Source organism: Anarrhichthys ocellatus, unplaced genomic scaffold, assembly GCF_004355925.1.
Source record: "Anarrhichthys ocellatus isolate YVR2014 unplaced genomic scaffold, GSC_Weel_1.0 scaffold2, whole genome shotgun sequence".
Classification (NCBI taxonomy): Eukaryota; Metazoa; Chordata; class Actinopteri; order Perciformes; family Anarhichadidae; genus Anarrhichthys; species Anarrhichthys ocellatus.
The window spans coordinates 15957190-15980582 of NW_022280032.1; the positions used below are offsets into that span (position 1 = coordinate 15957190).

The 23393-nt window shown below is 40.1% G+C and overlaps 2 protein-coding genes across 4 annotated transcripts in view; both read right to left on the minus strand.

Moving 5' to 3' along the window:
• The window catches only part of osbpl5 (oxysterol binding protein-like 5), a 42954-nt gene extending 35214 nt beyond the window's left edge, over nt 1–7740 (minus strand). The window contains exons 1-2 of one of the 3 annotated variants that reach the window (XM_031858993.1): nt 7535–7740; nt 1323–5694 (exon numbers count right to left, since the gene is read on the minus strand). The gene's annotated coding sequence lies outside the window, so the exon portion shown is untranslated. Of the gene's footprint in view, nt 1–1322 lie in introns of all 3 variants that reach the window. The other 2 variants (XM_031858972.1, XM_031858982.1) reach the window with 2 other exon arrangements.
• Nucleotides 7741–10588: 2848 nt separating this feature from the next.
• The window catches only part of LOC116392281 (receptor-type tyrosine-protein phosphatase eta-like), a 29410-nt gene continuing 16605 nt past the window's right edge, over nt 10589–23393 (minus strand). Inside the window, exons 7-32 of the mRNA XM_031863600.1 lie at nt 22575–22835; nt 22104–22373; nt 21630–21896; nt 21197–21460; nt 20325–20585; nt 19955–20209; nt 19041–19304; nt 18564–18824; nt 18213–18476; nt 17195–17464; nt 16831–17094; nt 16405–16671; nt 16146–16295; nt 15782–15983; nt 15484–15599; nt 15283–15370; nt 15152–15196; nt 15042–15050; nt 14850–14937; nt 14458–14548; nt 14187–14263; nt 13828–13962; nt 13166–13282; nt 12609–12769; nt 12327–12462; nt 10589–12202 (exon numbers count right to left, since the gene is read on the minus strand). Of these exons, the coding sequence (XP_031719460.1) occupies nt 12041–12202; nt 12327–12462; nt 12609–12769; nt 13166–13282; nt 13828–13962; nt 14187–14263; nt 14458–14548; nt 14850–14937; nt 15042–15050; nt 15152–15196; nt 15283–15370; nt 15484–15599; nt 15782–15983; nt 16146–16295; nt 16405–16671; nt 16831–17094; nt 17195–17464; nt 18213–18476; nt 18564–18824; nt 19041–19304; nt 19955–20209; nt 20325–20585; nt 21197–21460; nt 21630–21896; nt 22104–22373; nt 22575–22835 (4745 nt within the window). The 3' untranslated portion in view covers nt 10589–12040. The remainder of the gene's footprint in view (nt 12203–12326; nt 12463–12608; nt 12770–13165; nt 13283–13827; nt 13963–14186; nt 14264–14457; nt 14549–14849; nt 14938–15041; nt 15051–15151; nt 15197–15282; nt 15371–15483; nt 15600–15781; nt 15984–16145; nt 16296–16404; nt 16672–16830; nt 17095–17194; nt 17465–18212; nt 18477–18563; nt 18825–19040; nt 19305–19954; nt 20210–20324; nt 20586–21196; nt 21461–21629; nt 21897–22103; nt 22374–22574; nt 22836–23393) is intronic.

Genomic DNA, 23393 nt, shown 5'->3' on the forward strand with positions numbered 1-23393 from the left:
GGGCATGCAGAAAGCGCTCTGCCCTGTGATAGCTGATATACAACACGATCACCTCCTGCAGAGGCTCCTAGTCTTTACACTCAAATTGTACTCGTAGCTTCATGTAACGGGGCCAAATGAAACACAGCTGGGGAACAATTAGCCACACTAGCCCTCTAAGTGAAGACTATATGGTTATAGATGGGTTTAACTCTGCCACATGCATATTGTATAACCAGCGCTGTTCATGCCGCTTTGCAAGCATGCAACCAAGTAACATTTATATCTGAACACAGAGAGCTGGCCAACTTTCCCAGCAGAGAGCCAAGACTGACTCGTAGGAGGGGACCAGGCCAGATCCTGCCCACTGATTTATAGCTGCGTCTCTGGCTCGATTAAGGGAAACAATAGGGAAGGGTGAGGATATTACCATGATGCAAGAAGTATATGCTCCAACTGGGAGTATAGTAGTGGCTTTACACTGAGGCTAAACTGATAACAACTGGCTGGCATTGTGACACGTGGTTTTATTGATCCATTCAAAATAACCCCAAACATGAATGTGATACACAGTCCTTGCACTTTCACATCTGTCCTTCTACAGTGTTTGATTAGTGTTGTGCAAAATGTTCACCTCCTTTGGCAATCTCATTTAAAACAATATCCGATTAAAACGGTGCAACATCTGATAAAAACAAACTTCACTTCCTTCTCTATCCACGGGTTATTCATCTTAATGTAATCTGAAGCAGGTCACACATGGTTCTGCAGTGAAGGTAGATTAAAAGCCAAATATGAAGTAAAAATGTCTAGATCGGGTATTGTTGGCAATAGTGTCTATTCAATTCAATTCCGTTTGTATACTACAGTATATACATCATCTGCTGGAATTGTAATCCCTGTTTGAATTTTGACCAATTTGTTGCTGGATTAAAACGTTTTACACTTGAATTGTGTTTATTTTTTACCAAGTTACTGGTGTGAAATGTATTATTTTAACAATTAATAAAAAAAAAAAAATCTGTAAATCTGTATTAAGAAAAAGGTTGTAATGCAAAGTAAACAAACACAGTAGAGGAGTGCCTTTTACATTTAACTGGATGAGTTCTCCCTGCAGCTTAAGATACACTCAATAAATGTAAAACGTGTCTGTATCGTATCACACATATTTACATGTTTATTAGTGATAACGCACTGCTCTACGCTACTTTCATAGAAGACTTTTAAAGTATTGTCTGAGCCTTAAAGCACAACTATTAAAATCGATCTTGTTGTAAACATAAGCAATACGTGACATTAGTGTTGTACTTGACATTCTGTATAATAATTACCAAAATATTAACCTTGAATGGCAGTTCATCTTCACAAGTAAACTGGGGCCGTGGGCGGCCAGGTGTTTGAATCAGGCTGTGATCGCCGGGTTGTTCATTGAATGATTCTGACCTGAAGCAGAACTGAGAAGCAGCCTGGTGAGAGTTATAGTCTGCAAGGAGACAACAGAGTTAGGAGTCATAGGTATGATGTGGTTCTACTGAACCTCACAGAAGTACCAAATACAGTCTATTTTCAGTTCCCTCCATTGGTAGTGTCTGACCCGAGTTCAACCTAGGACACGAGAAAAGCCGTGGACCAAATCAGATCCACCAATAATCCGCTTCACGTTGTGGTGCTTCCCACTGCTTGACATTTTACATATGGTGAGCACTGGATTACATGTCAGATATCAGGGCTTGAAATACCATGTACACATGCACGGTCAATTTTGAGCTGCGCACGGAATTCTCGGCTCTACATGCGCCGGTGCACAAAAGTTCAAGGCTGCCAACCTTCACGCATTGACCGTGAGATTCACGCAATCGACACTTTACACACTCTCTCCCGCCACACGTCCATGTTCTCACGCAGTGAAAAACTCATTTGTAACTGATAATGTTGTGGCGCTAAAGAGGACGCTAACAGTGCACAGGCGGACAAGACAGAAGGTATTTCACTCGATGCTTTGAGGATTATTAAAGGGAAAGTTCAAGCTCAATTTATATTAACGGTCTAACATTCAGAATTTCTTCATATTTCATGCACCAGTGCATGTACACAGAAAAATAAATACGTAGCATATGGGTATTCCTCTGCACATTTGAGGACATTCCTTATATTTCAATGTCTGGTTCAAAGTAGGAAGTAAAAAAATAAATAAATAAAAGAGAGACACCATCATTTATAACGTCCCCAGTTTACAAAAAGGCTGGTGGAGCCACTATTGAACCAAAGCCATAAGCTTGATTTCAAGGTGACACTGATCAACCTCGAAAAGAAAGTTAAATGCCAAAAACAGCAACAGACTGTAAGCATTGCTGCATAAACAAAAACATAATCTTCTGTTTATCTAGGACGTGTTTATCGGAGCACAAAAGAGAGTTTGAAATGCACAAAGCAAGGAGTCACAAACACTGGAGGACGGGCGCACGTTGAAATAAATGCTGCAGCAACTGTTTAAGAAGTGTCCCTGAGCATTTTTGATTTGTTTCCTGTGTGACACTTGGTCACTGTTGGAATAGAATTGTGGGTAAAAGTCAAAGTTAAAACCCCTTCACATACAGGGGGTGAGTGTCAGAGGATGGTCCCATGTCATGGAAACCCTCCATGCTCTGAAACCCGAGGTCTTTCTTTAAAGCTTGAGGTGTTTCTTGCTTTCTTGGCAAAGGCAGCAACGACTATGAGTCACAAGTATCGCTTAACACGTTTGTTACTTTCTCCTCTCACCTGACTACTCCATTAGGAAAACACGCTACACAGCCTCAGGAATACGATGCCGACACTTGGGTCTTCATTTTCTGAGGCAAAAGTTGTGACCCTACATTGATGGCTACAGATTTGTCCGCACAGAGCACCATAATGACCAGCCAAAGAGGGCTTTTACAGGCTGACATTAAGCCCATGACGTAATCTAGCCTCTCAGCATCAACTCTCTCATAATAAAACACTCAATGTAATAAAAGTAAAACATCCCAGCTGTCAACTCAACACCGACACTGCAGCTTATCCCCTGGAACTGCAGATTATCAGCACTTGACACAGGGCGTCCACAGCGTCCCTCACTCTCAAGGACTGGACGAGGTCCCTGTGCAAGGCCAGCCGCTCAGAACTAAACAAATGTAGATTGTGACAAGGACATACAGTACGTGTGCCTTTGCCTACTTGTAAAGTAAGTAATTAGCAAAAAACTGAACAAAGTAGAGCCCGCAGTCTGAATACTCTCATAACATCTATTAACACAACGATGTAGCTATTCCATGTACACCAAACATGCAAGATTGAGAGCGTTTCAATTGCCACAAGTCAAATTAATGCAGCGTGTGAATCTTTTGGGTTCAGAGTAAAGCTGGCAGCATTTGCACGAGCAGTAGCTCCATACGTTAAGCTGGAGATGAGTGAGCGGTGGATATCGATTGCAGAGGCGCTAGCTACCGTGAGACAACACTCTAACCGCCACCGCCTGTGTTAAAAGAAGAGCCGTGGATCTACGGTGTTAAACCTTCTCTATAAATACACTCAGCAGCCTAGACACATGTCAAGGGGTCAGGAGGTTAGCCACAAACCCTAAGAGAGTGAGAGTGTGTGTGTGCGCACGCGCGGTAAGCAAGAGACAAAGAATGAGGAACTGTGAGGTACAGAAATGTTTCTCTTTTTGCGTCCGAGTCATAAATATGGTTTCAGATGTCTTTAACAGTAACTGTTTATCTTTGTCACACTTTTGTAATAAGAACAGGGAAAGCTGCTTCCCCAGATTAATCTGCTACTAAAACAAACGACTACGGTACTTTCCAGACACTGCAGGGTGTCACAATGCTGGCGTCATAAGAAAAGCTAATATGTCCTATTATGTAATGTGTGATATCTACAAATAATGCCTCGAATGTTGGCTCCACTGTGTAGTATGCACTAGTTGATGCTGTAGTATACTCTTGTTGAATTTAATGATGCAGTTATATCATAACCATGAGCATGGCAGCACTGTTGTATCGTGTTTACACAGATGAGGTTCCATTCTGTGGGAAAGGGACCCGTTTTTAGACCTAAAGGCCAACTTACAGCTGTTTAGTAACTTTGGACAAAAACACTCTGCGAGACCAAAGAAGGAGAAGGGAATCTTGGCACAATAGAGGATTCTAAAAGTGCCTTTGCTCTCTGGAGGCAGGGAGACAGATTCAATATGGAGCAGTATTAACCTAGTTTCCCCCAGTAGGCGTCGGGGAAAGCATTTATATCTCAAGGGAACTGGAAGTGCATTAAGCCATTTATCAAAGTCTGGAGTAGAACGCTTCCATTGTTAACAGCAGTCGCATTCAAACTACTAGTTTATAGGCCTCAGTATCTCTGGGAAAATGACTTTTTATACTTGTCACATGCGGACAATCAAGTTTCTGTTTTTTAATAGAGTGAGGTGACACTATCTTTGACTATATTACCTGCTTAGAAACTGCTTTGGTACATTATTTCCTCCTTGTACTGATATTTTGTACTTTGAAATTCTGAAAAAAAGCTTCACTTATCATTGCCATTTGAGATTAAATATTATCAGTGGCCATGGCAGTGTGCATGAAGAGGGTAGACACACAGAGCACAAGGTGGAATATTGCAGAAGCCGGAGAATTACATGATTAGACGACAACAACAACTCAGAACAGTCAGCTTTGAATACATTTAGTCAGTCAAACAAACGTCTGAATCATGAAGAGGAACAAATAAACGTCATTACAGCTCCGACACAACATCTGGTCTAAAAATAAAGCAGTGATTCTCCAACCTGTTGAATGAACAGGAAGTCCAGTAAAGTAAGAGTCAACCTGGTTTGAAGAAAGATTTGGCAATAAATTCCCCAATGGTTGGGCTTCTATGTATGTCTTCTTACAGTGGATATTAGAGACTAGAGTAGAGATGATGGGGGGGGGAGGACATGTGACAAAGGTCCCCAGCTGGACACAAACCAGAGACTCTACAGATAGCGTCTTAAACAACAAGCCAGCGGGTTGCTTCTCCTATTGAGTATTTCTCAGAGCACAGCATGGAAGTTGGGACATCTGTTGCCGTGTCTTTCTGCTAGAAAAAGCAACGATTTAAAAAGAAAACAACAGCACTAACCACCCACAGCAACAGCTCAAACAGCTCTTCACCTTCTCACCGCCCTTCATCCTCTTCCCTTCATTCACTGCTCCTCTCTCCCAATTTGTCATTCATGGCAGAGCAAAGCCACAGCTCGAGTTGATAGGCTTAGGGACCAACACCATTAAATTTCGCCACCTGATTAGCGGAAGGTAGACCGTCACACGTGGTCAGACAAGACTTCGGACTTCCCCCCAATCATCATAAAATATAGCCCGCGTTGGAAAAGCTCAGGAAAAATGTAATAGACATTGATTTGTTTGGTTATGGAGGATTAAGGCTGAAATGAAGGGCATTAGACATAGAGTATTTAAACACAGACTTGATTAAAACCAGGTGTGCAAATAGGAGCAGACTGTCGGTATTGATCTCATGACCTACTTCTATTCCAGTCACCTTCAAAAGCCTGATGCGTTTCCATCCCCGCTATTGACACCACTTGCAGTCCGGCATATTACGCTCGTTCAATATGAGATCAATCTTTGTCCGGTGCCAGTCTGACAGAGAGTGCTATAACACTGTATATCGGGCCTTCGTTGCTTCGTATGACCCACTCTGAAAAATGGAGTCAGTTGAAAGTACAGACAGATCGCAGAAACACGGAGACAACAAAGCAAGGACTTGACAGAGCTTTGACAAAAAGAGAAAGTGGGGAACAAGAGGATGACTGTTAAACTGTCTTTTCTCAGTCAGCTGCAATTTTCCCAAACATCACCTGACATTTCACTTCCAGCACTCCGGTAATCATTTCCTCTTGGATAGCCTTCTTGTCAGCTGTTATTATTTTTTATTTTTTTGTATTTTGAGTGACACATTCCAATAACCTTTAAAACTATTAACTAAAGTGCACTTCTGTGCTATTCTCTTCTTCAGCAAAGCCCGACTCCACATAATACCACGCGATTAAAGATGATGAGCTCTTCTATCTTTATCGGCACTGGGAATAGACAGAGATGGATGAGGCCAAGTGGCATCGTTAAATCTCCACATTTAGTCATTATCTCGTCAAGATATCGAATACTACAAGTTCAGTCTGACCCATACTGGACGTATGGCCGACACCAATGTTAGTATTTGTGAGTTTAAAAAAAATCTGATAATGATAAAGAAGTTGATCGTTTTTTTTTCCATAAACACATAAAATGAACAAACATTTTTGATAAGGATCCCTTAAATGAGCTTTTTTTGTTGTGACTTAGATATGTACTGATCAAGTTGAAAAATGAATTCCTCAGTACTGTCTGGTAGGCAAGCTATGTCATGGACACGTTTTTTAAATGTCCTTAAACATTTACAGGTATTTCTGTACTGTAATGTCTTGTTAATTATCTAGTGACATATACGCTGGTACCAATATGTCTGCAATAAGACAATGTTGCCCAATTTATCAGTCTAGTTCTAATCACAACACCTCATTTCTAGTAAGTGATATCATTAAGGCTGTTTTTTGCTTAGTTTTGTATAATCTATAAAACACAAATAAATCAATATTACCTAGTGCTCTAAATAGTAATTGAGAAAGGTCTCTGCAGATGTTGACATATCATGATGTGCTGGTAAAGAACGTGTCAAAGGTTATAGCTTTGGCATTACACCGGAAACTGGAGTTTAACCGGGATGTCTCGGCCTGAATATATACATTTAAATGTCTACCAGCCTCACAACGCTTTAGAGTCATGTGCACGCTGCATTATGTCGCTACACACTGCATCCTACACGTCGCGCCCTGCATGGAATTTCGACGATGTACCGGTACTACGATTCCTTTAAGAAGCATTGAATACTATGATTATTCCTCTTGTTATATGGGATAACAGTTAACGTTATCCATTTTTGATGGGTCCAGTTTACCAATTCCGTTACACTTGAAGCGGGTGATGGCAGGATGGTGAAACCAATGAATATTAGGGAGACCCACGGGTGGGGGGGGTGTGGTAGCGCTCCTTGACACGAGCACCCGAGACATCGGCTACGTTTCACGGTTGCCATTCAAACAAGTGACAGCCGAGATGCAGCCGCATGGGGTCCGGTGTGCTAACGTGGTGATGAGGGTCTACTTTACGTGGTGATGAGGGTTTACTTTACGCAGCTAGCTTGTAAGATGTGCCACTACCCGACCACACGGCACGCCGCACAGACGCAGATAATGTTACTATCGCCACTGACCAAATTCCTCCAAATAATGCCACGTTACGACACTCAAATTACCGTAAAATCCTCCTACATGTACCAGTCAATGCTATCCGAGCTCCGCTAGCTAGCGTACGTTAGCACATCCAACGTACGTTAGTTGAAGAAACACAAGCCCCGTCCGCTAAAAATAGCGAGTTCAGTGTCCCTCGACGCGTCGGCGTCATGTAGTAAAGAGAGCCGTTAAATGTAACGTTAAACTCACGGTGTGGACCAGAGCGTCGCTCATGCAGTTGTGCCCGAGCCTCCTTCTCTGCCCAGCGTCATAGCACGGGACCGTGTGAGATGGCTGGATCGAGGGGGACGGTTGTGGTCGGCTGGAGGAGAAGTTTCAACATGGAGAGTGTGGAGCGGACTGGATCCTGCTGCTGCGGTTCATCTGGCTGCTGCTGCTGCTGCTGCTGCTGCTACACAAGGGAGCCACGGCGACACCTGTGGCGGCAGCAGCGTACGACACCTGCTGCGTGTTTCTGTGTAGACGTTAACCATGGAGATGAAGCACTTCTATGATAACTTATCATACATTTATTATCACACAGGAAGTATTTAAGCTCAATTGTTTGTGATGTTGTAGAGTATTTACAACTTGTCAAGATCATCATTCAACATGTTAAAGCCTCAAACTGGATAGAAACATCTTGAATAAAGAACTGTATCTCACAGTGGTGCATAAAGTATAAAGATTTGTATCTTAAATGTAACACTACACAATGTGAAAGTACTCCATTAGAAGTAAAAGTCATGCATACTGTTACAGCCCGACGCAAAGGCTGCAGCACAAATGGTAGACCAGACCAGATTAAAAGTAATAATGGGCATTTATTTTAAAAGTAACCAAAAAGAACGCAACAAACATGGAAAGACAAAGACAGTAATGTAGCCTGCGTGTAAAAACAAAAGGCTGACGTAATCAAAACCAAAAAGCAGCCATGCCAGCCAAGGAAGAAGGAGAACTCCTTTTATAGTGGTCAGCTTTTGACCCAAGTGTGGTTGGGCAGCACAATGGCCCCTGTCTTTCTTATGTGATTGGATTATTATTACTGTTGCATTAACATATGGGTTACACCTTACGGTTGCAGATAAGAAGGTCGATGCAAGAACCCTGCATAGATGTGTGGTTGTGTGTTATTCTACTTAATCGGGCACAATTCCCTATTCCTAATTTTTGGCTGTTTTTTATGGTTCAAAAGACAGCAAACAAACAAAAAAAGAAATATCGTCTCAATCATGGTGGATCTACTGTCACATACGCATTTGAACACATCATTAAATTGGGATCACCCAGTTATTTTTTGTCCTATTTTGATTTTCTATTCGCAGGTTGGATTTCTGACGTCTCTCTGCAACGCACAGCATAGCAAGAAAAAGACATTCAAATGCCACATCTATTTTGAGATCCAATTTATTGATCTGAGAGACATGAAATAAGGATGATGAGTGAGAAAAATGTTTACAGCTCAGCTTACTGAGCCAACACGCTGAGAAAATGTTATAGTACCACCATGCCAGGAGTGCCCTCTGTGTGAAAAGGATTGCCCTGAAAAACACCTCCATATTGCACCATAACCCCCCCAGTGTAGGCCTGATGTGAGCTGTAAAAAGTCTCTGTGTATAAGGCTTTTACTTTAAGAAACAGAAATGTATGACTTATTCATCCTTTGAGGGTGCACTTAGCTACCTACAACCTCAAAGTCTGAATAATGCAGAGGTGTACCAGCTCAGTCCTCCTCTGCAGAATGCAGCATATTCTATTATTTGCTTCTTTTTGATCTTTCCATTTGCCTGAAATAATTCAGAAACTATATTTCACAACGAAGGTATCAGCCGTGCAGCGTCTTGTGTAGCTGTCACACCGATTGTGCAAGGATTTGTTTTTAATGATTGTATCTTGTAAAATGATACACAACACAGATAATACAATATGCTGTCTGACATCAGCATCAGATTGGACTACATGTAAAAGCAGCGTTATTGATTTTATCGAGAGTTAAACAAATAAATATATTTGTTATATTTCTTTGAAATAAACATATTTGCTAAATGTTTAGGTTAAGGTGTATTGGTCCTGTTAAGTTTAACATATTGAACTCTTCCACAACTAACGTTAGCTACAATACAAAATGGTTGTAAAATGTAACGGCACCAGCTGATTACAATTATGGGTAATTAGCTGCAGAACACCTGACACATATTTGACACCGAGGGATTCATTTGAGCCGAAAACTGTCATAAAATGGTTTTAACTTTCAGCCAGCTAGAAAATGTAACACCTAAAAATACAGGAAATTGTTAATTAATAGGAAAAACTGCATGCAACTATAAACAGAGACAGAGAATACTTAGTGTGTTTTATATTCCTCACACTTAACTACGGGCCACGTGATTCCAACTGGAAAAGGGAAATCTGGAGTTCGTCGACTATTAAAATTGCACTTGAATTTGATTTTTTTGCAATCAGCTTAGTTTATAAAATGTTATTGAACTGAATTACTCTTTATAAAATAAACCTAATATTCTGAATCAACAATAAATAAGCATGTTAAGGATTAGGCTGAATTAAGTTTGTCTTGTCGTTGAGAGATGGAGACAGATTATTAAATATCAAAGCTTGATGTATCATTGGCCCTGTGAATTCTTACCAGATAAAAAGGTTTTTCCAAATGGCGATCTGAGGAATTATGTACATAGATTGGTTTTATTTTAAAAAGTACCAATTCTTCATCCTACACATAGCAAATGAACACCAACTACCAGATTTTACAATGTGCAGTGATGAGTCCTATGAGTTTAAAATATATCTCCGTATATCTTACAAGCCAAATCTGTAAATGACCATGATTATGTTGACTATGATCACCATAGTCTAGCTAAGACAGACGTTTACACAAGGATGGAGAGAAACATAACTTTAATCTTTGTAAGAAACCCACTGTTTGTTAATAATATATAATATTTATATCTATCAACCATCTCAATATACCAACACCCTCAAGGTGTTGCTAAATCCATGGAAGAACACATAACTTAAAACCTGTAAGATTAACTAAAGATGCTAAGAATTTCCTGAGAGCGCATTTTATACAATTTGAAAAAAAAAAATCCACATTTGCTTCTTACAACATGAACACAAATTTCAAAAAAGTATGACTATCAAAAAACAAGATTGCATTAGGTGAGAGTAAAAAGCTTGTTGGGTTCTAGTAAATGAGAGGGTTCACACACTGATTCAAACCACACACCACATAGCCGTACACAAATGTGGGGTAAAAACATAGCAACATCTTTAATCCCATAGTTTTACAGATTCAAGGGTAGACAAATATTAAATCCTGTCTCCTTTTACATTTATTTGCATTGTACCAGCAAGCATCTCATAAAGCATTTAAAAAACATCCTACAACTGTGTGACTATTTGCCTGTTTTCATTAAGTGCTTTCAATGGACATTATTCAAAAATATCTACAGACTAACCACACATTAAATATCCTTTTAAAAAAAGCGTGCCTGCCTCATGGAAAATGCTGAGCTCTTCTCTGGTGATTTCAATATCACAGACAGACCAGATATGCGGCAGGAAGTGACATAACATGGTTGTTTCTTAGAGGAATGTACAATGTAGAGAAGGACATGAACAAAACAAAAACAACGGGCCGTGTGACCTTCTTCAAAGGACACACTTGTACAGTACGGATACCTCCCCAGCAAAATGTTCAGCTGTCATTGTTTTAAGTTCCTGAGCTTTTGTTTTTTGCGATCCATCTCTTTAATCAAAAGAATAAAATTACCTCAGTAAAATTGTAAAATACGAATGTTGGGCGAAGAGCAAAGTGTTAGCAAAACAGTTTCACAAAGCACTGGCCAGAATGTAATCAAGGATACGAAAATATCTGTACGGTTAAAAAAGTGGACAGTGTAGAGAAAGACAAATGCATCCAGTGCATTATTCACTACAGTGCATTCACATACAAAAGTCTCTACAACAAACAAACAAAACTCCTTCATTAGAAGACATTGCACGTTTCAAATTTGCTTAAGAGGTTCAAAAATAATTGATTGGACGTTCTGACAAACTTAAGGTTTCTGTAATAAGGCAATATCAAAATAGTCCCTGTTTGCCTTTTTCAGTTTAAGACTAAAACAATGGAGTGCCACCTACTGGCACTAAAGCATACAGGGTTTAAAAAGGCACATAGTATTCATACCCGCAATTGTTTGTACAAGGCAAATCCGAAGGTTCAAAATTAAAAGATGTTCTTTATCAAAAGTGTCTGTAATAATATCTATACAGCATCCAACATATTACCTGAGCAGAAAACGTCATCATCTGTAAATCATATACAGTAGTAAACAAGCTGAACTAGAAACTGAGCAATACAAAAAGCTGCGGTTATAAGAGAGAGAGAGAGAAAAAGATCTTATGTTTGACCAAAGTTCACAAATAATCCAAATATTATTGGTCAGTGATTATGTCCCCGGTTGTATCTCCATATACAGCTCCCTTCTTTATCAAACATTCAACATTTTCAACTAATAAATACCCCCAAAATAAGGGTTTGAATCCAGAAAGCTACAAGATTCTTAAAAAAAAAGCGTGACAGTTATAAAAAATAAATATAGCGCAATCACTTAAAAGCGTTCCTTTTGCAAATGTCTGCTCATTTTCTTGCTAAGCATAAAGAGAGAAGTAGAAGACCTGAGTGTTTTCTCGGGCCTATGCATTATAGTATGGTCCGCCTTTGGGGAACCCTGTTTTTGGATCCATGTTCTCATAAATAGAGAGTGCAGCACTGTTTTGGTAGATTAGATCCACATTGGTTCCAGTTCTTGATCTGATGATGTCCACAGCACACTGGTTTAAGAACACATACTGGTCCTGCAGGGATATCAAATATAAAACGTTCACTGAGGTGCAGCATGCTTTATGAACTCTTCACATATTTCAAACAACATGTGCAGTGTGACAATTGTAACAAAAAACGTATGTGACTGTGTCCCACCTCTGTCTGCACCATAAGGGGCCGGTGCATGCGCAGATCGTGGACGATGCCGTACACGTCCACAATATTTTCCCTTTCAATCTGGAAGATCAAACGGTCGATGGCTATGAGGGTACCTGTGCGTCCAACGCCAGCACTGAGTGTAGACAACGTAGACGCACAGACAAGGAGGGGGTGAGGGAAAGAATATCAGATTAATCTTATCATAGTTTCTGTTGTATAGAATTGAAGGTAAAAATGTGTATGTGTGTGTGTGCGTGCGTGTGTGTGTGTGTGTCGGACCTGCAGTGGACAACAGTAGGAGAGTGTCTGGAGTATTGTTCCATGTGCTCTCTGACCAAGTGTCTGAAGCTGATGAGGAGCTCTGTGGTTTGTGGCACTCCGTGATCTGGCCAGGCTGTGAAGTGGAAGTGACGTACCGAACGGGTCTCTGCTGTTTTTACCTAAAGGACAAACAGGCACAGAAACTCAAAATAGTTGCGACTAAGAAATCAACGTGTACGGATTCTTGAAAATGTATATGAATTCAATATTTCAATTAATTTACAGACACAGGCTTTCATTCAGAGAAAGACATTTTCACTATTATTGACAAGTAATACTGTTTTTACATTGCAATTTATCGGTTGCAAAGAATCAGACTCATATTTTTAACAAGGGTTCAGTAGGGTGTTGTTAGTTAACTTATAGAGTTGGTTTGGCTGTACGTATTCCAAACTAAAGGTGTTAAATAAGCACTGATAGGTGATGTCGTTTACTGTGTTCATATTTCCCCCCCCCCCCCCCCCCCCCAAAAAAAAATATTTTTTCGTTGGCATATGTAGCATCTCACCACTCACATTTTTAATGTCAAAGTCCCTGATGGTCCAGTCTTCAAGTTCTATTTCAGAGGTTGTTGTCACAGTAATGTTTTCAAAGTGCTTGGTGCCATGATCCCAGTATTGCTCGCATTTCACCTGGAAACGAAAGACAATTGTTTCGTTGTAACAGACTCACAGTACTCAGAATTCATAATTAGAATACAGAAAGCTACATTACATTTAAAAACACCAGTATTAACAGTACCTATACATTTTAAAGAGAAAACTTTGTTTTTCATATTAAGAGCATTTCAAACCAGCAAGGCAACACTTTGGTATTTCTGTCAATCAGCCGTACTGCTAGTTTTAGGTTATATTTAAAAAGACACCTTTAATGCATTGACTTGGCTATTTTTTGCTTCAACCCATTCAAAATGTTTAAGAATACACAGTGTGAGATGTGGAATTGTATCATACGTTTGATATAATTGTCTTTTCACATGTTTGTATGCATGTTACTGCTTTACATTAATATCTTCACTTAAAGAGGGAGACAAACAGATGTTGATGATGGTGCGCAATTTCTCTAACATGAAGGATGCGTTCATGGTTAGTGATCCCATTAAGGATGAGACATTCACAACAGTATGACGGCTAACACTGAGGAAGACATGAGGTGTGTGTGTGTCACTGCTACTCACTCGTCCCTGTTCATTACAGCGTGTCAGCATGACCAGAGTCTGTACGTTCTTCTCCCAGATCATCCTCCAGAACTCGCTGACTGTGGTGGGCAAAGGACCCTGAGCAGCGATATACTCCTTCCTGGAGTTGAAACCCTGTCAAATAAAACAAAAACCCGGACACATAACACAAATGTCCATCCAGGTTTCTAGGAGGTTCTCAAGTGTTTCAAAAATCCCTTTGGTTGGAGGTGGTGTAGTTTGAGTATCATTAAGGCGTGAAGCAAAAGAATGAGCAGTTATGTTGTTCAGAAGGGAGTTTATTGATAGTGAAGCGATGACTGAGGCAGAGAGCTGTTTTAAAGAGTGTCAGTACGCACCGGCATGTAGTTAGCATTGATGTAGTCATCATATGGACTCCCATGGATAATAGAGAGTTTCACCCTAGAGGAGTCATCTAGGAGGTGAGAAAAGAGGGTAAATGAAATGAAGGTATGGATGCAGTGATGTGTGACCATGTGTGATCATTTTGATAAAAATGGAATCCAGTTAAAAATGGGATAATGACAGTTGATGCAGTGATGATGTAGTTTAAAGAGTGTGGAGTGTTATAGTTGAAAGCAGCAGGTGGATTGGTTCAAGGTTACTCACATGGATGCACGTTGTTGTAGCGGTTCTTGGATTTGTTCTCCGGTCTCTCAGCGTTTGTTTTCGACTGAGCTGTACCAACAGGCTTAAGGTCCTTTTAAAAGAAAGGAAAAAAAGTGCGATTGATGATTGGACAACTCACTTCATGCCCAAAATCTGGTGCATATGAAGTACCAAAAAAAAAGAGCAACTTAATATTAGTAAGGATGCACAATCACAAAAATTTGAAAAATCACATTGACACAGACAAATTATTAATTAGATGATTAAATCTATATCTTATTATATTGGACATTATTTTGACTTAGCTCCTAATGACGATCAAATATAACTGCCTACTATAAAAAGGCCAAATTATATACCAGGACCCCTTGAATATTAAGGTGATGTTTTACCTCAAACTCTTCAGCAAAGCCACAGTTTGAGTCTGCTTTCTGCTTCTTGTAGTAAGCCTCGTACTCCTCCACCCTCACAGCCACACTTCTGCTCAAATGCACACCAGAGGTCAGAACAGAGTCACGAGTTGTGCTTTTTGTCAAAATGTGTAACACTTGACAGATCGGATCATACTTCATGATTATACTTACACTTTGGCTCTGGAGAAAGAAAGAGAAAAAAAACAATGTTGACCAACTTTTATGGAAACAATTGTTGTCCATTTACTTTAAACTTATGATAACATGTTAAAAAACCTCACCTCATGGAATGAATCTGGATGTCTGACGATTCTTTGTTGGATACCCTAAAGTACACGAACAAAGAGTTTAGAGTTGAGTCGTGTACACTATGAAACTAAGTCTTTTTCTATCACTGATGACGATGACGAACCTTTTCCAGTAGATAATGAAGCCAATGAGGATGATGAAGAGAATGCAAAAAATTCCCAATGTTGCTCCGACAGCAATGCCAATGACAGCTAAAATGTTGACAAAGATTAAGACAGGAAGACAAAGAAAGAGGCCAGTTATCCTTTCCTCTCATTATGGGAGCATTTAATAGCAACACCTTAGGGTCTGAATGATGTGGTACCTGGGTCCTGTGGGAGTGCAAAAGCAGTACAGAAGTTTGTTATACTCAACAGTGACACTTCACCATTCACTAAGCCGTTTTGAAGAGTCAGACTGGTGTACAGCACGATAGCATATCTGCAGGATTAAACATATCAGTTAAGAGATTTACACACATATCACACTTTGACTTGCTTTTTTTATTTTATTTGTTCCTACTCTCTGACTATCTTAATTAAAATTATATCATCGAGAAGTTACTAAATCATGCTATTTGCTTCTGCACACAGATTCATTCACAATATTGTTTGTGTTCTTACTGGTATATTCCATTGGCCATCAAAGCACCATTAGTGTAGCCGTTCCATTTGGATTCGTCTCCTATTTCTATGTCCCGTTGGCTCACTCCACTGTGTGAATGGAAGATGTTCTCTACAACTGTTGCCATGTATACTGGAGTATCCTTTTCCTGCCACTGTTTATACGTTTTCCCCACGTACTTTGTGAAATCAGAAGTGTTACCTGGAAGGACAGGCATTACTGCAATTGGCTTTTGACAGAAAGGTTCTTGTTATGAGTTCTAACGTCTTTATCATATGAAACAAATGAACAGCTCATCGTCACTTCAGCACTAATGGTTTATGATATAATTACAACACTCCCTGACATTAAAAAGAAACCAACCAGGGAGAGCATTTGTCACCAGCACCCCAATATGTGTGATTGGCCCATTGATGCTGTTCAGCAGGCCGCTTTTGATCTGAAGGGTGAACTTGTTGTATGTACTGGAGCTCACCAACACAAATAACTTATAGTTCACTGGAATGGGTGGATCTTTAGGGGGAAAAAGGAAAAATAAAAGATTTGGTTTTGACAAAGTTTTACTCAAATACATATTATTTACATGGAAAAGTTTTGTCAATCATGAAACATAATATCCTACTTGTGATGCCTGTCCAGCAGTCAAGAGACACAGGGGTGCTGGGTGGTCCACAGCTCTGAGTCTCCACTGCCAGATTGTATTTAGTTTTGTGACGAAGGTTGGACACAGTATGACGACAGCAGGTGCTTGTCGAGTTGATGATCTCGCCATCGTTTACAGTGACCTTAAAGTCAGAGTGTTGGCCAATGGGTTTATTCCAGGACAGGATGACTTGCGCGTTTGTTGTGTTCAGACTTTTACATTCCAAGTCTTTCACCGGGCTTGCATCTGCAGCATCAAACAAAAATGCTTTTCAGGAAAATCACAACAGGGAAACGACAGCATTGTTCCCCAATTTTCCTGTGTGCTCAGTTATAGGACAATATCATTTGAAAATATCTGATTGCAACAAGTCTATATGAAATAATGAAGCTGTTTTGACCATACTTGTGCAGTTGGAAATCCATCTTGCAGCACCTTTGGTTCCATCAGAGGTCTCTGTGGTGACAGTTATGCGATATTGTTTGCCAGGAACCAGGTTCACAATATTATACGTATTTTTTTCTACTATTCTATCCCTAATGGTCCCATCTGAGCTTTGCCAGGTCACATTGTAACGATAGCTGTCCTTGTATTCATCAGGTACAGCCCACATGACAGTGATGCTCTCCTCTTCTGTAGAAGCCGTAAGAGACTTAACACTCAACGGTCCTGATTGTTTAAAAGAAATTTGAGAGATGTAAATGTTAGTAGACAGTAAAGGTGAAACATGACAGTACTTGCATGTCGGTTACATAAATAAAACCCTTACTTGTAGTGACCATGTTGATCTGAACCTTCTCACTCTTAAAACCCATCGCACCCACTGTTGCTACGGAGAAGTTGTAGGAAGTCCCAGAAAGCAGGGAGGTGAAAGTATGATTGGTGTAGGTGGTAGTGTTGTGTTCTTCTCCCTGGGGTGATGACTTGGTCAAATGGTAGTGGAACATTGCATCCGTCATCAGAGGTGCTTCCTTCCACCTGATGTCAATGTAGCTGGTCGTCTGCGTCAGGACGTCAATCGGCCCGGGAGGGTTAGGGACTGGAGGGGAGCAATTACACTTCAACACCAGAGTAACCAAAATAAAGGTTTTCTATTACGTATACAAAAGATTTTCCAGTACTGCAGGTCATTTTCCAAAGCACACCATAACAGTTCAGTTTTCCTCATTTCCCCTTAACCATGGAAACCATCACAGTAAATATTCCGTTAACTTTTGGGAGAAGCTTTGTTTTCATCCACGTGCAATTATTGAAACTCTGACAAACAGTTGGCTGATGGTTGCTGATGAGCAACCGTAGTCATTTGTGAAACAGTCACATTATTACAATATATTGACTTACAGTCATAAGATTTCTTCTGCCAATAACAGCGGAGCAAATTTAATTTAATTTTAATTTTCTTCTTGTATTATTGTCCTGTGTAACCTGTGTGAAGCCAGAGAAGCGACGGTTATCATGTCATTGTGCATCAGGTCCTTGAAAGCACCATCAAACTTTGAGTATCAGCTGCAGAGTGCCACGTGATGACACAGTGATTAGAAAAAAATGAAAGCGGACAATATCTCACTGGTGTGGATTCCAAATGTCACACAAGCTTCAAAGTTAAGTTAAGTTAATTTAATAAAAAACAATGGATGACTGAAGAATAGGCAATCCAAAAATAACCCAAAACAACTTTACAGTATGCTATGGAAAACTTCAAAAATGTTGTTAAGTATATGCAATTAGTTGTTGTTTGATACATTAGATGTGAATTACTGTAAATCTAACAAATGTATCATACTTACAGGTTGCATTAGTAATGAAGTCAGATGACGCATTGAAGGGTCCACTGAATCTGGTTACCACAGCAGTGTAAACCCTTCCAGCGGACAAGTTGTGAAACAGAAAGGAGGTATTGGTAGAATCCAGCATGACCCCCTCTGAAGCCGTGGACGTGCTGTTAAGATAAACCTTATAATGCTTCACTTTCCCAAGAGGTTTGGCCCATGACACCAGGATTGAACTATTGGAGCCCCAGCTGGAGATGCTTGGTTGCACTGCCTCAGGCTCTGTTAATGTGCAGAGGAGGAAGGATTAAAGCTGATCAACCACCTTGACAATTTGAAACAAACAGAAATGACAGGTAATAGGCTTACCAGTGTACTGCGAGGTGCACCTTGCTTGCCCCTCGATGTCATCCGCTGCCCTGACAAAAACGCAGAAGGTGCAGTCGGTCCCAGGGGTGAGCGCGGAAATCTCTGCGACTTCTCCTGCAAGGGTTGTGTTTTGGGAGCCGCAGCCTGTTGTCTTTACCCGATATGTGTATTCACTCTTGTACTCCAGTGGTTTCATCCAAACCAGACGTACAGCAGTTGTGTTTAAGGTTTCAGGTTCCAACCCTCCGATACTGTATGGACCTACAAACAGAGCAGAAAGAGTTTGGATCAACATCAAGCAATCTATCAAACATGCAGCACTCCTCAGTACTACAGATACAGCTAAAACCTAAAGTAATATTACAAATTCAATGTGTTGCGTTTAATTGTTATTGACTTTAGGTGCTCATTTAGTTTGGGGATATTTTAGGTAATTTTTCCATTGTAGAGACAGCATCTTGGGTAGGATATACGTACGTGTAAAATAGGACACTGTCACAGGAGCTGCCTGAGTGCCATCTGCTGTCTGTGTGGTGACAGTGAAGCTGTAGTTGCTCCCAGAGAGAAGTCCAGTGATTGTTGCATTGTGTTTATTCAAGACAACTTCAGATTTACTAAAGGAGCCATTTGTGGTCTCCAAAAGATATGAGTAGTGAGATGTGTTCTCGGGCTGTTCCCACTCCAAGGTCACTGCATTTGTGGTGATTTCTGTCTGTCTCAGCATGGTTACAGGATACGGTCCTGAGAAAATTAGAAAGAGGGAAACATTAAATATGCAGAACACGTATGTGTTTCACGTGTCAGATTTGGGCAAAATAGTATAAATGTGGCATGAGGGGTTAACCCTATAAGCATTAAAAAAAATAAGCGTCTGGAAGTCAATAATAAGTTATTATGTGCTCAATACGTCAATTTTCTTGATTTGATAAAACCCATCTGGCTCATAAAGCAGTTAAATAATCACTATTAATGTCAGAATCTGTCAGATTGTTTGTGTACAAAGGTTACTATCATAAATAAAAAATAAGATTACAGGAGTTCAAAAATGTAAAAGTAAAATTAAAGTATTGTGTTAACCTTTTTGATTCAGCATTTTTACTTAAAACAGATTAAGAAACTGTTAATATAGTATTTCTTTTACAAAGCATTAATATTTGTTGGCAAATACTACTTACTGCTTGCAAACATATACAAAATATCTTTGTGGAACCTGTCACGGTCACCATATCACAAAAATAATAATATAACAATAATGATAAACAACAAAACTCAAACATAAAATTTGTAAAAAGATGACTAAATAAAGTACAAACAAACACTAAGACAAACTTGAGAAAAATAAATAAATAATAAAAGTAATAACCCTGGTGTGACATGTTAATCAAACTCACGGGTATAGTTTTCTGCAGTCACTGCAGTGCTCTCATAGTTCAACACGCCTACAGTAACAACAAAGATATTGCTGGAGCTTCCAGACTGGAGGTTATTCAGCAGGAACCAGTAGTTTCGGATCAGAAAGGAACCGTTAAAGCTGGACACACTGAAGTTGTACTGATCATGGTCCATGCCCTCTGGAGAGGACCAGGTGAAGTTAATGGACTTCACAGTCTGAGACTCCACCATGATGGGGCCGGGAGGATTGGGAACTGAACAGGAGAAGGAATGCTGTTTTAAAACGCTACAGGCATTTCTAAAGAGAATACACAGTATATTGTATGTGTAATATGCAGGTTTATAGGTCATGATGTTGATGTAACTCACAAGTTGCGTTGCAAACACTTGACTTTCTGCTCTCTAAAGGTCCACTTTTGGTGACCACTGCCACACAGTAAAACACTCCTGGTGTCAGGTCCGGAAACTGTTTCTTCACAGTAGCGTTGCTCAGGTCTGTGCTGTTTTCCAAGTGGCTGTCTCTGTAGAGCAGTGCAGTGTAGGAGTCCACCTGTCCAACTGCTGGTGTCCAGCTCACTGACATGGTAGTTGTGCTTCCTATGGCCATGATGTCAGAAACTGCTTCAGGCTCTGTAAAAAACGATTTAAATTGTATGTAATGTACATTTAGAAAATCCTTAGTTTAGGTCTGCCTGAACAATTAACTTGACAAAAAACACAGGGTTAAGAGAATAATTGTTAGTTGTATTGCAATACACATTTGAGTGTATACTGAACAAAATTACACTTGAAAGAATTACTTCTGGTTGTTAATGTGATGGCACAGAGAAATCCTGATTTATATTTTCAAACCTGTATTTTCCGCTTTTATTATTTGTGGCATAACTGTAATGGGCACTCTATTGATTCTTCACACAAAGCACTGTTTGAAAGAGGGGACTGTACCATGGCTAAACTTGGAGAAAAGAGTAGTACCACCATACAACACTAAATATATTCTGTTATCTGTTCCTTTAAAACACTTTTACTTGACTAACATTGGACCAATTATTGCACATTCACCTAATATATGGAAACAAGCTGCCAGCATTGGTCAATGGGATATTGACCCAGTCAATACATGATTGTGTTTTGGTATTTCTTTTTGACTGATTGCAATTAAGCACGTTCATCTCTCTAACCTGCGACAACGTTTATGTTTATATTAAAAAAAACACATTTCAGAAGCTTTGAAGACGTACTTGCGTGACTTTGAGTGCTTTCCACTGTGGACTTGACCCCTTCTATGACGGTAAATACATCAAAAGTGTACAATTTTCCAGGGGTCAGATTGTAGAAGGTGTAAGTCTCAGTCTCAGTTGATTCATTCTGAACCACCATGGCGTCCTGGAGAGCTTTCACCAGGTAGGAGTAGGAAGGCTTATGATCACTTTGTCTGCGCCACGACAGCCGGATGAACGTTGTGTTCACGTCCTCCATTGTAAGGTTGGTCACTGCTTTGGGCACTGTAGCAAATACAACAGAGGGTTATGCAAGACCAAAGACCAGAATAGAAAAAGGGTATTGTACATGTTTGTGGTATGCTTAATTGTTTTGAGTATATATGATGTCTCTGATAGTACAGAATCCATTTATGCTTCATCCATAAATTCATGTTTAAATGTAAGGCCTTACTTGTGTAACTGAATGTCTGTTCCACCGTGGATACACTTCCCTCTGCTGCCATCGTCATGACATTGATATTGTATCGAGTTCCTGGCTCCAGCTCGGTTACATCAGTGCTGTTATTGCTGACTGTTGTGTTAAACAGTTCTCCTGTAGTATTATAGGTTTGAACCAGGTATTTGTAATACAACTTGGCATCCAGGGGGGCTGACCATATCACTTTTATTGAGGTGGTGGACTTAGGGCTAGCAGTAAGGTTCAGCACAGGGTTGGGCACTAGAAAAATGACAAACAAGGGTAATGTTAATAAAAATTAATTAAATGAGTAATTTGATATATTTATAATACATGTTATACGGTAATATTCTCAGGCGCTGGCTCGGTAAAACAAAGGGTTGTTGTGCAAATATTGGAAAAACTACAACATGAATTGTGTCACTCCTGTCACTGTTACATCCTTTAGTTTCTCCCCATTGTGCTTACGGGTGAAAGCAGAATTATGGACGGCCGTGCTCTTCAAATTCTGGGGTCCAACTGTTTTTACAGTTATATTGTAGGAAGTTCCAGACGAAAGAGCGGATAGCTCTGTGGTATTGACCAAGGCGCTTGTAGTTTGCACTTCGCCACCCTCTGGCTGGTAGGTGATATGGTAGCTGATGTATGGAGCACCTTCCATCAGAGCAGGAGTCGCCCACTTCAGATGAAGCGAGTATGTTCCCTGACTGATGATGATGAAACCAGGAGGTGTGGGCTCTAAAAGGAATAACAGGCGGACATGCACTTACTACTTGTGTTTCTGTTGTTTTTCATGTCTGATTGGTTTTAATGGTTTAAACCATTTAAAAAAAACTACATCATATTGCAAATATTAGTAGAAGTACAACTCTTACATCGAGCTGCACCGGATGTGAAAACACAATCATTCATCAATAACAATAAGGGTATTAAACTTACCAGTGGCAAATGAAGACAGATTAGACATATTATTGAAGTCCCCAGCTACAGCGGTCACATTGATGAAAACTAATATCCCAGGATGTAAATCAGTAAAGGAGGCTGTGGTGACTGCTGTTGTGATGCTATCCAAATAATTCTGCCTTTCATCTGAGATGGTCACCACGTAGTGATCAACTCTCCCAAAAGGCAAAGTCCAGCTGATGTTCAGGTAATTGGTTCCTCGTGCTGTAACCATAATGTCCTGAGGCTTTTCAGGCCCTGTACAATAAAGAAGTAAATGGTGGGTTTGGTTACTTGTCTTTGCATTGTGAAAAAAAAAAGTACAATATCCATTCATGATGTGTCTTACAAAATTTCTTATAGAAATAAACATTTATCAATTATCTGCTTTGAATTTTGCAACAAAAAGAAAACACAAGATGAGGGGAATACATACAATACAACGGGTTGTTTACAGCTTTCCAGCATGTTCTTACATTACATTTACCAATGGGAATGTGTAAATAGGAAACCTCTTGAGCAACTTTTATCACAAATGTGCATGTTTAATTTGGTAATGTTAAATAGGGTTAGCGTGGCTTACTTGTGGCTGAGGTGAGCGTGTGAGGGTGTCCTTCTGTCTTATTGTCTCCGGCGACGGCAATGACTGAGATTGTGTAGTTAGTGCCAGGGATTAGGTCTGAGAGCACGGCAAAGGTATTGTTGGTGGCAACGGTCATGAGCGCTCCACCATTATGCCACTCCAACCTGTACTTGAACACCTCACCCCGAGGTGGGGTCCAGTTCAGAGAGATGGAGGAGGTGCTTGTGGACACA